The sequence below is a fragment of the Pelobates fuscus genome, chromosome 9 (assembly GCF_036172605.1).
Source record: "Pelobates fuscus isolate aPelFus1 chromosome 9, aPelFus1.pri, whole genome shotgun sequence".
In the NCBI taxonomy this organism is placed as follows: domain Eukaryota; kingdom Metazoa; phylum Chordata; class Amphibia; order Anura; family Pelobatidae; genus Pelobates; species Pelobates fuscus.
In genome coordinates this window covers 164,085,213-164,097,484 of record NC_086325.1, presented here as the reverse complement: position 1 = coordinate 164,097,484, position 12,272 = coordinate 164,085,213, and the positions used below count along the sequence as shown (strand labels likewise).

The following is a 12,272-nucleotide window of genomic DNA, read 5'->3' as shown; positions in this document are numbered from 1 at the left end:
ACTTCCTGACCTCCTTACATTGATGGGCAGCGTTCCGGGTTCCCACCGGACCATGTAACCACCAATGACATTATCAGTGAATGGGAATGTTTGAGATCTGATGGACATGCCCTAGGAATGGCTGAGGGGGAGCATGCCATAGGGTAGATGGCAGTGTCTTTCTCCTAGAAGGTTCCCCCATCGTCTCCAGCTGGTATAAAATGCTACATCAAGACTGCTAACTGGCAAGTCCACAATCTGCCGTGTGACCTCCATCCACCACCGCCTTCACTGGCTGCCACGAACAGAGGCTCATATTATTTATATTACTCAAAATGATCTTACTAAGCAGTACAGAACCAGGGAATAAAGGCGCTATACACTCTTCTAGATTGTAAGTTTGTTTCAGCAGGGTATTCAACTACCTATTGTTCCTGTTACATTTTGTTATTGTCTCATTTGGTAAATTCCACTCTTATTGTAAAGCGCTGCGGAACAAGCTGGGGCTAAATAAATGCCAATAATAATAATAATAAAAGTTCTAATTATAAGTTATAAGATCTGCGTTTTTACACCTAGCAGCCAGTAGAGGGCGATGATAGAGAAAGGAGGAGAATCTGAAACAATGATTCTATTTCTCCCCCTTCAACACGAGGTGTGTCTGGCTGAGCCAAGACTCACCTGGGTTGTGATGTCAATTGTTTAATCTTTAATACACGTCTGAAAGAACACAGAACATCTCATGGAAACAATGTAACACAAGCTTGCTGCAATGCTTTCCTATGGGGATTTTACAGACGCTGGATTTCTTCATGCATAGCGTGAGGATATCCAGCATCAGGCGATTAAAATTGTTTATCCACCAGGAGCTGCTGTCTGATTGACAGTGACTAAAGGCAGTCTTAGTCTTGCAATGTAATTATTGCTGTAAGGTAATGATTTACATAGCAGGACCAAGTGGGACAGTGACACTGCTCCCAGAGTACATCAATGAGCTGAAGTGGTTTGGGTGATTATAGCGTCCCTTTAATGACCAGTTACAGCAGATTTGTGTCAGTGTCTGGATACTAGAGACCTGGTGCTACCCAGCAAGCTACTAGTCTGAGCCCCAACCTGCTAACACACAGATCTGTTTACTGAAGGACTGTGTTACTAAATGTTACTGAAGCATTGTTACTCAAACTGTTACTCAATGAGCCCAGGACTATTTGCAATCCATTCTCTCCACGTAACAGGGAACTGTGCAGGAAGTGCTCGTGGATGGAATATTGGGTAATAACGTTACAAACTTCTTATTTTGTATTAACTGCTGCAGAGATAATCCAATTCTGTTTCTGTACCACTTATATAACCACAGACACACACACACACACACACGTACCACTTGTATAACCACAGCGAGACACACACATTAATAGATTGACACATAATATAATAAACAATGTGTGTATCTTTATTTGCCCACGGTATGCCAGTAAAATATATAGTGATACATACAGAGTATAGAGAGAAACAGGTGATATGGGCAGAAGTTATGCCATTTGTACCGTATTACCAAACTTTTACATGGCTGACCGTTAATTAAATTCACAGACCTTCTGCCTGATGACAGTCAACATTTGATATGGGGCAGAATGTGACGCTCTAATACATTGTTTCCTCCATGTATACAGTGACTACCAGTTAGCAGTTAGTTAGACTGAGGTCGGATCTTCATCTCTGATATCTTATATGAGTATTTGTGACCACGACCTGACTTCCAGTTTATCCCATTGGCATTGCTAGTGTGATTTCCCTGCAGGTACAGTGCGTTAAGGTTTGATGAATGACATGCAGTATACCACCAGGCACCTTTGTAACTATTTGCACAATTACCCGTGGTATGACGGTCGTTATCTCTATCTTTGGTAGAAAACGGTGTGTTTCTATGAACATAGAAGGAGTCACCTGTAAATGGAGGAGAAGACGTTGTGTAAACAACTATCGCAATCCCTTAAATACATAAACTTTCCAGGGATATGTGCTCAAACGTTTAACATACACAGATATCCTATATAACAAGCAGGCTGCCTGCGTTCTGTGACCCTCCCCCCTGCCCCCTTTCTCCATATATCTAAACAGTCTGTTAGGTATTTCTGCAGTTCCCAAAATGATCTAAGTGAGTCACCCACACTCATTGAAGTGATCTGGGCGCAGTGTCCCATAAGTGAAAACACTACAGTTTTCAGAGAGGGCTAAAACTGTTTCTAGTGGCTGTCTATCAGGCAGCCACTAGAGGCACTTCTTGCTGTTTCATGAAATTAACTACAGAGACATGACGCACTTGACCGGGAGCAAACTCCAAATGTCATGGAACTCTTGTTTGTATTGAGGTCCAGCCGCGATATACTAAAACTTTAGCATGAGTGCTCTCCGTCCCAGAACCAGCTAGCAGGGCACTTTATGGAGGGGTGATAGAGGAAATAGTGAGGCATCCAGCAACACCCTAGACTTCAGGGAGTGCCATGTACCCCCAAGTGCTGTGGTTTTTGGTGACCGGGAGTTCCCACCCAGCGGCCTGGAACTCTGCAATGAATCAGGGGGAGAGCAGCGGGCCTCTGAAATCTTAACTTCCACCTAAGTCAGGCAAGCCATCTCCGATCCGAGAGCTTTTTGGATAGAGTGGGCACTCAGAAGAAATCTTTCCAGGGGCACCATTTGTTTGGGCAAAGGATGTAGACACAGGACACAGCATTTTTACTGTTTTGGTTAAATGGTGCCAAGGTGTCTGGTCGCTAATTAAATGATCCATCTAGGTACAGATATCTAGGTGACAGGTATGTCACTGTTCTTTTGTTATCCCTGGGGACCTCCTGTTGAGTAATAGTATGAAAATAAAAGCAATTCTTATTCACCCTTCACTAAGTCTTGACTAGCATTTTGGTGAGACAGCTATACAAGCTATAACACTGGGCTATACTCATGACACCCCCCAGACAGACAGACAGCTGCTAGGGAGCAGTGTTACCCATGACACCCCCAGACAGACAGACAGCTACATAGTATTGCCCTGTCTGATGCTCAGTCACTGTATGATGGCATGTTATTACGAGACACTTTTTTCATCTGTTTGTTCACTGCTCAGGGCCATAGCAGTCGCGCGCATGTGCAGTACGTCCGTTAGATTTCTATATCTGACGGATGTACTGGGTCAGCTGATAACAGCTGATGCCACATCACTTCCAAGAGAAATGAGAATGAGATACATGGAGGGACTGGGCGAGAATGATACACATGGATGGGTTGGGGGGTGTTAAAGACACATGGAAGGGCTGTGGGGGGAATGAGACGCATGGAGGGGATGGGGGACAGCAAGGCCGGACTGGTAAGAAAATTTGTCGCAGGCATTTTTTAATTACAGCGGCCCACTGAAGAGGGGACGGGCCAGATAGGTTGTGTTTTGTCATCACCAATGACAAGCACGCCCCATCACAAAGTGAGCATGTTGGTTTAATGCTCTTCCAGGGCAGACCATGCGCAGAGCTCTGCTGAAGAGCTTTAGCATAAGAAAAAGGTCCTGTATTTGTTCTGCAAAGCGCAAGCAAACTTAAGAACATGCTTCCACTGTGTTTGCATGAAATTTGTCTCTGGTGTGTCTCTGGTGTCTCCATAGATGGGATACCAGGAGACAGAAGTGCCAGGAAAGAGTATTGTGCAGTGTGTGCGTGTGAGGTGTGTAGTGTGTGTGTGCAAGAGGGGTGCAGTGTGTGTGTGAGGGTGCTGTGTGGGTAAGGGTGATGTGTGATGTGTGGGTAAGGTGTGGAGTGTGTGTGTGTGCTGTGTATAAGTGATGGGTGCAGTGCCTGTGAGGGTGCTGTGTTTGAGTGAGGGTGCTATGTGCATGTGAGGAAGCTGTGTGTGTGAGGGTGCAGTGAGTGTGTGTGAGTGAGGGTGCTCTGAGTGTCAACACTCCAGATCTCACCAGAGGAACCCGGCAGAGCTGCAAGACAGAGCTCCTTCGGGCAGGGACGTTTTAGCCGCGAGGCAAACAAGGCATTTGACTTGGGCGGCATTTTCCAGGGGGCGGCAAAAAAAGCCGCCCCCAAATGCCCAGGGCAAATGTCTTGCTAGCCTTGTGGCTAACTAAAAATCCGGGCGGGCTGCTGGGCGGGCAGCGCTGGCGAGGGAGCACTTTCCCCTGAGCGCCCTCGCACGCCGCAGAGTGATGCTGGGAGCCGGAATATGACATCATATTCGGCATCACCCTGCGGCGCGCGAGGGCGCTGAGCAGAGCGCTCAGGGGAAAGTGCTCCCTCACCAGTGCCGCCCGACCAACCAGCAGCCCAGCAGCCCCACTGGACCCCAGGGAGACAGAGAGTGTGTGTGTGTCTGTTATTGAGTGTGTGTTTGTGTTAGTGAGTGTGTGTGTGTGTGTCTGTTAGTGAGTGAGTGTGTGTCTGTTAGTGAGTAAGTGTGTGTCTGTTTGTGAGTGAGTGTGTATCTGTTAGTGAGTGTGTTTTTGTCTGTTAGTGAGTGAGTGTGTGTGTGTCTGTTAGTGTGTGTGAGTGTGTTTGCCTGTCAGTGAGTGTGTGTGTGTCTGTTAGTGAGTGAGTGTGTGTCTGTTAGTGAGTGTGAGTGTGTTTGTTAGTGTGTGTGTGTCTGTTAGTGTGTGTGTGTGTGTGTCTGTTAGAGAGTGAGTGTGTGTCTGTTAGTGAGTGTGAGTGTGTTTGTTAGTGTGTGTGTGTGTCTGTTAGTGTGTGTGTGTGTTTCTGTTAGCGAGTTTGTGTTTCTGTTAGCTAGTGTATGCGTATCTGTCAGTGAATGTGTGTGTGTGTATTTAGAAGGCGGGGCAGGGGGAACGGTTGGGTAGGGGTGGTGCGGGGGGGGGGGGGGGTGGCGCCTGAGTTTTGTCTAGCCTAGGGCAGCACAAAACCAGGATACACCACTGCCTCCGGGTTCCTCTCCTGGTTGTCTCCCTCCCCAGTCTGTGGCCTCATCACACTGCATGTGGGCTGGTCATCTCTGATCTCCCCACCGGCCTGTCATGGAAAACAGCAGGGCTGGCTCTTGGATAGTGCTGACCCTTCATGGACCGGCTGGGGAGATCCTGTGACCTCCGCTGCCAGCCTCGGCCCATAGACATCGCGGCCCACCGGACATTTGCACCAGGGCCTGGTGGTTTCTAGTTCTGCCTTTTGTCACAATACACAGTCAGCCTGTGTCTGTCATACCTGCAGTCCCTCCAATGAATGACCCCAAACTCAGAGTGTAATTCAGATTCTCCCCTGCGATTTTGAAGTTGCTGTACGTGGCGTAAGTTCTGTTGTTTTCAAAATCCATGAGATCGAAGCGGAGGTCGTATGTTCCTATCAGAAAAGTGAATTATTATTTATTACGTGCAGCGCTGGGCAAAACAACATGGTTTATAAAGAATCCATAGAAGATAAACATGAAATAAAGCACGATGTACAATCACATACTGACGGACACGGTCGAGGTTTGTGTTTATGTATCTGTTTGGGTGTCTGCCAGGAGGAGGAAGGTAAGTGACACAGAATCTGAAATTAGATTTATGGATATTTTCTTAGCAGTGACGTTGGGTATCAAAGGCTGATTTGGAATATTTAGGCCAAAATTATTACCTTCAAACAATTCTACAAATCAGCTGCTATTTTAAATTGTCACAACTCTCTCATTAAATTATAAGGAATATCCCATTCCCTGCCAGCAACGTTTATACATAGGGTAATGTTAAATGCAAAACAAAAATGAACCCATGAAATCATAATTAAAGGAACATTCTCTTTGATTGCATGAATTGCTAGGATCCTTCTTACCTTCAGGATTAAACTGTTTTACAGTGGTTTAACCCTGAAATTGGGGCTCCGGCACCTCGTACCTCTGTCTCATGGGCTTCTTTCCTTCCTTGCTGCACTGCAGTACGAGAAGGTTTAACTGGCCAGCAGATTATAAGCTAATGGAGTTTGCCCATTGAGAGAAATAATACTTACTATTTAATTCGTTAGTCTAACTACTACGCCAGTATGCTAACTATTCATCTCAGGTTTCTGATAAATGTTCTGCTATATTTCTTGTATGTAAAAAGCAGGTTAAGAACCACAGTGGGGTATTGCAGTAGGAAACATGAATATTACCTGTAGATGTAAGTTGGTGAATATGATCGTTCCCCAGCCAGAACTCGCTGGCTTGGTGGCCAAACCCTCGCTTGTAGGAATTCCAATCTCGGAAAAAATCCACCGACCCATCCATCCTTCTCTGGAATACCTAATAACATGTGAATGGTTAGCAGTTAACCCAATATGTTCCAAGCAATGGTAAATATTCTGCTCTCTATTTGAGTGACCTTGTTCTAATAGATGGTCAGTGATCGGGGAATTAAGTTTATCATTGGTCACAGGGAGCAGGTTATTTATAGTGATCTAATACACAGAACTATTTTACCAGCAAATATAGCCAGTTAGCCAATCTAACCTGCTCCTTCCATATTCTTATATATTATCTCTGAATTAATGTCTCCCTGCTCTGCTGGAGGGCTGTCCCATGTATATGCAACCGTTTATGAAAACATCCCTAATCTTGTATGTTCCTTATCATGTTTCCTCTTAAAGGATAAGCTCTGGTGAGTTCAGCCCTGTTTCTTATATATATAAAAAATCATGAATCCAGAGTTACGGTGGCAATGTTACATAGAACAATAGTGCAGAGACCCCTTGTGGACATAAGTGGAAATGCAAGTTAAAATAATCTTGTTGGTGGAGCCTATTTTTTCTATTTAAGAACAGCCCTGGAAACACTCCTTTATTGCCTGTTTTACCAACAAATCTAATGTCTGCCTTAGCTGTAGTCTGCTAGGAAAGTAAACCTTAGTGGCCATACTTACTAGCCATCCTCCTCCGTCAGTCTCCATGTCACAGTACACAGTGAGAGGAAGCCCATTGCTTGTGTATACTGTGTACCAACCGCTCAGAGAAGCTCCATAGTCCAAGACCTCCTTACAGTTCTGGGCAGCTGGAGGAGAGAGATTGGTTAAATGATTCTGATTGGATGATTAGCCTGCTTGACTTCCTGATTCAGTTTAATGCAGCCAATCAAAAAGGGAGGTTAAATATCGCTGCTTAATAAAACACACAAAATGCCAGACTTTTAATCATCAGAAATCACTTTTTAATAGGCGGCAACTGAATCTTACATGTGTTGAATCATATATGTATAAAATATAAACTATCTCTGATTATAAATAATGGAACAAATAATTACTATAAACCTAAAGAGGCCATTTCCTAGTCAGTTTTACTGTATAATAAAATGGATTTCAATGCATTTACAAGGTGTGATACTTACTTCCAGGGGCAGGTACCCCGTGATCTCCCTTGTCACCTGAACAAAGAAATATTTAGAAACATAAAAAATAAAGCATTTTATAAAATATTGTAAAACATGTAATATATTCATTCTGGAAAGTTACTCTGTAAATCAAGGATTTATTTATTATGTTTAAATAGAGACATTATATATTGTATCACTAGACACAGCTCTGTAATAGCTTTCCAAATGTTTTGCTATAAAACTGGCATATTTAATGGATCCCTCTAGATTCACCAATAACTGTTTCAGTTCCTCTTTAGTCATAGGAAGAGCCCTCTTTCTTCAATCTGCTCGGTTAGTAGATAAGTTACCAATTTGGTACCCTTAATTATGGCAACCACACGTAAGGATAGGACCCCAAATTAGGGAGCTATCCACTAGACATAAAAAAATTCACCTTTTCTTAATTTTTACTGTTTTGTACTAAAATGCTGATCTCTGAGTTTCGGACGATCCCAAATTCGAAAGTGAAGGAATTAAAACACAATGAACAGGAACACATTTTTCACACATACATATCTCTACCAGCCGTATTGTTTGTTAATTGCTTGATTCTTTTTGATTTTCATCTGCTATTTCTACCCACAAGTCTGAGTTTATCCTGAATTTATTACCTTTTTGTCCTTGTGCGCCTGTGTCCCCTTTATCACCTGTGGAAGAGAATACAATCTATATAATTATTGAGCCCCTCAGTAAGTCCTTTCCACCCCTTTCAATGTGGGATGTGGAGATTCCCTAACCACGGATTGGGGCCATGTGATGACAATGTATGGTCCACGTATCTTGCTCATTCTGTGACTGGCACACCCACGGCTGGCTTCATATATATATTTGTAAAGGCGCAGCCTGAAGTTTTGGCAGGGGCTTGTTTACCTTAACGAACTCCTCTCACCGCTCCATACCGCTACCTGATCGGTGATTCTGATTGCCCCTCCCTCCACTCCCCTTATTCTCATATTCTCTCTCTTTTTCTTTCTCCATAATTTCTATCTTATTCTTTCTTGATGGGTCCTCTTTATTCTACAGGCCTGCTAATACGTCGATTTCGTCACACACCACAACCGGCTTTCACTTACTATTTTGTTAATTTTACACATATCTACTTACTATCGGCTATGATACGGCCTTAGTGCCACGACCACAAATATATATTATATATACAACTTTGCAGGATGACATGACAGTGAATTGTTTTTTATTAATTTAGTGATTTATTAATATTTAATTATGTAGAAAGTACATTACAATGATAATGAAATGTGATCCCATATTCTGTATTCTAATTTAGTATTCTCCCCACATATCGCTATTTAGAGTTAGTTTACCTTTAACCCCTGTTGGTCCTATCTTCCCGGGAGTTCCAGACAAGCCTTTTTCTCCTAAAGATTAGACACCGTAGAGGTTAGGAAGGTAAATTTTGTCTGAAAATAAATTGCATTCTGGTACTGGATAGATTGTAAGTAAAAAAAAAGCAGTGACATCATAATGTTAATTAACCTCTGGGTCGATACAGCTGATATTACCTTTAGGTCCTGCTGGTCCTTGCACTCCCTGTATTCCTTGTGTTCCAGGAATTCCCGGACATCCTCGCAAAATGGCCAGCTTGTCCGACTCTCCAACGCCAATAAGCTTCACATCTGCCCAGAAAGTAATTAAATATATATCTATATATCTATATCAATCTATCTATCTATCTATCTATCTATCTATCTATCTATCTATCTATCTATCTAAGTCTAGGACTTGGGAATTGTTATAGACAACAAACTATGCAACAATGTGCAATGTCAATCAGCAGTGGCTAAGGCCAGTAAGGTACTGTCATGCATGAAAAAGGGCATTCATTCTCAGGATGAGAATATAATTTTGTCTCTTTATAAATCACTGGTAAGACCACATTTTGAATATGCTGTGCAAATTTGGGCACCTGTTCTAAAGAAGGATATTATGGCACTAGAAAAAGTGCAGGAGCGGGCTACAAAATTAATAAAAGGAATGGAACATATCAGCTATGAAGAAAGGTTAACAAATTTAAACCGCTTTAGTTTAGAAAAATGTCACCTGAGAGGGGATATGATAACATTATACAAATATATTTGGGGCTAATACAAACCATTGTGTGGAAATCTATTCAAAAACCGGACTTTACATAGGACACAAGGTCATGCGTTTAGACTGGAAGAAAGAAGATTTCGTCTAAGGCAAATGAAAGGTTTTTTTTTACTGTAAGAACAATCAGGATGTGGAATTCTCTGCCTGAAGAAGTGGTTTTATCAGAGTCCATACAGATGTTCAAACAGCAACTAGATGCATACTTGCAAAAACAGAATATTCAAGGATATAATCTTTCAATGTAGGGTAATAACTGCTTGATCCAAGGATAAATCTGACTGCCATTCTGGGGTCAAGAAGGATTTTTTTTCCTAGTTTGTTGCAAAATTGGAAGTGCTTCAAACTGGTTTTTTTTTGCCTTCTTTTGGATCAACAGCAAAAAACAAACGTGAGGAAGGCTGAACTTGATGGACACAAGTCTCTTTTCAGCTATCTAACTATGTAACTATTTATCTATCTATCTATCTATCTATCTATCTATCTATCTATCTATCTATCTGTCTGTCTGTCTGTCTGTCTGTCTGTCTGTCTCTCTCTCTATCTAACATCGATCTATTTTTTTTTGATTACTTAAAAACATATTGTAAAGAATTAAACACCAAATGACACATTTTAGGTTACAGTAGCCAAGCTGGGACTATAGTGCAGTTGGAGAATATTGCCAAATCAGCTGGTTTTCCTTTATATTTGCGATCTGGTTTTTAATTCAGCACAATTTTGTGTTAAGTGAATAAACCTCATAGAAAACAACTGTAGGGAGCATTATTTTTCTTATTAACCACATTCAGATTTTCATCTCGTTTGAGCAAGGCTTTCTTTACGTCGTAGATCTACTCGTCTACGTCTCATAGAATAATCGTAGAACTCTGTGGACATTTCCGACACTATAAAAATGATAATATTACTGATAATAGGAATAATTATTACAGGGTATTAAAAACTTCATTTCTCATGTCATAAGGTTTTGTCTGCAAACTTGTTAACTAAGAGTTATTTTATTAAGAATGGGATAAAAATTATAGTCCCAAATAGTAAATTAAAAATGAAAATAAACATATTTACTGAATTGGAGATAAATACAAACAAGATTCAACAACATCTTCCCAAATGGTTCCCGAGTTAAACCAATTAGGCGTTGATTGATTACATGATTAGAAACACTATAATATAAAGTTCAGTGACAGTGACATTACGTTACATTATGAAGGTTGTTTTGCTGTATGGAAGGGCTGTATATTCCATTTATATATACATTTATTTTGTTCAATATTTGGATTTGAAATATTAGTCGTATGAGTCCAGTGATGCAGATGTAAATGACAGTTAAAATTGGTATCTTGCAACAAATTATTTGACTATCAGAATTCCAGCACAGTTTGGATAGATCCTCTGTTTGTCAATTCTAAAGCATTTCTTACTTTCTTAGCTTCAGACTTGATAAAGCTTGTCTTTCCAAAATTCTGTTAGTCCAATAAAAGTGGTAATAGAATGTCAAATTTTCATCTCTTATTTTACATGTTCATTCTATAAAAACTATTACTTCTTTTACTGATTTTTACAATATCCATCTGTCCATCCATCCGTCCATTCAAAGAGAGATCTGACAACCAACTGGGTCTTCCCAGTAATAAAACATAAATAGTACAGATGTACGTCGATATACATTACTGGACAAGGCCCATGACAAACGACTGACTTTTTATGAAGGATAATCAATGATTAGAGTGAGGGATCATTCATAGCTCACCTGGACAGGTGTCTTCAGCATAACACAGAATGGCGGCCAGCGATACGAGAATGCTCAATGAGGAATATGCGCAATTCCTCATCTTACTCCCTGTAGCTGCTGGAGTCGAAGAGTTTTATGGTATCTCTGGAACAGATGGAGAGTATCGTCTAAAGTACAACAAGCCCCTCATCCTTAAATAGGCAGCAACGACTGTATGCCAGGAACGGAATTTCTGGTGTTTAGCAACGAGAATTTCAACATAGGGGGTGGGTTGATTGCAGACAAACCTCTTCTAACCACTGACAGTCACACCTTCTTTTTATTCATCTGATCTGGCATTGTAGAGCAGGAATTTAAATAATAAATTAACCAATATTTTCTGAATGCTTCCATTACTTGGAATTAATTTGCTTCTGAATATATCTTGTAAGATTAGATTTGCATTATTACATGGAGAAGACAGTTTTAAGAAATGTTCAGTATCACCTTAAAACGGGGTGTTATATATTTAAAAAACCTTTTTGGGAGTATCTGTTCAGCAGGCCCGGACTGGCCATCGGGTATACCGGGCAAATGCCCAGTGGGCCGCGATGGCCGTGGGGCCGAAGCTGGCAGGGGAGATCACAGGATCTCCCCTGCCAGCCCCTGCAGGGCCAGCGCTACCCGAGCACCGGCCCTGCTGTGTGCCTCCATGGGCCGGTAGGGAGATCAAAGATCTCCCTCACCGGCCCAGAGGCAATTAGAGGCGGCCGCTTGCTGGGGAGGGAGGGAGGAGAGAGGACCGTCGGAGCTCTAGCCAGCAGCTCCGCCGGGTCCTCTCGCGGGATTCCGAGCGTTGCCGCGGTTACCGCGGCAACGCTCAGATCTCGCAAGAGTGAACTGGACCACTGGACCACCAGGGAAGGATGACAGAACGGCTCCCCCCCCTCCAGGCAGAAAGGCTCCCCCCCTCCAAGGCTAAGGTAAGAAGGGGGGGGGTATAACTTTTTTTTATTAATAAAAAATATATATTTAAATTTAAATAAAAAATACATTCACACTCACACACATAGCACCCCCAGACACACACAGCACCCAGACACACACA

The 12,272-nt window shown here is 42.2% G+C and overlaps 1 protein-coding gene across 1 annotated transcript; it reads right to left on the bottom strand.

Annotated features, from left to right (window-relative positions):
- Positions 1 to 1,533: 1,533 nt before the first annotated feature.
- On the bottom strand, positions 1,534 to 11,426 carry LOC134573297 (ficolin-1-B-like). The gene is made up of 9 exons (XM_063432955.1): positions 11,204 to 11,426; positions 8,868 to 8,981; positions 8,670 to 8,723; positions 7,959 to 7,994; positions 7,321 to 7,356; positions 6,860 to 6,987; positions 6,114 to 6,243; positions 5,190 to 5,324; positions 1,534 to 1,926 (listed from the first exon to the last, which is right to left on the bottom strand). The coding sequence occupies exons 1-9, from the start codon at positions 11,283 to 11,285 to the stop codon at positions 1,670 to 1,672; spliced, it is 972 nt and encodes a 323-aa protein (XP_063289025.1). The 5' UTR covers positions 11,286 to 11,426; the 3' UTR covers positions 1,534 to 1,669.
- Between the last annotated feature and the right edge of the window lie 846 nt (positions 11,427 to 12,272).

Bases quoted from the DNA above. Each gene is read 5' to 3' on its own strand.
- LOC134573297 (XM_063432955.1), bottom strand. From the start codon at position 11,285: ATGAGGAATTGCGCATATTCCTCATTGAGCATTCTCGTATCGCTGGCC. The intron at 7,995-8,669 runs GTAAACTAACTC...TCTCTTCCACAG, and splicing joins AGGACCAACAGGGGTTAAAG to GTGATAAAGGGGACACAGGC. The intron at 5,325-6,113 runs GTAATATTCATG...CTTTTCTGATAG, and splicing joins TCACCAACTTACATCTACAG to GAACATACGACCTCCGCTTC.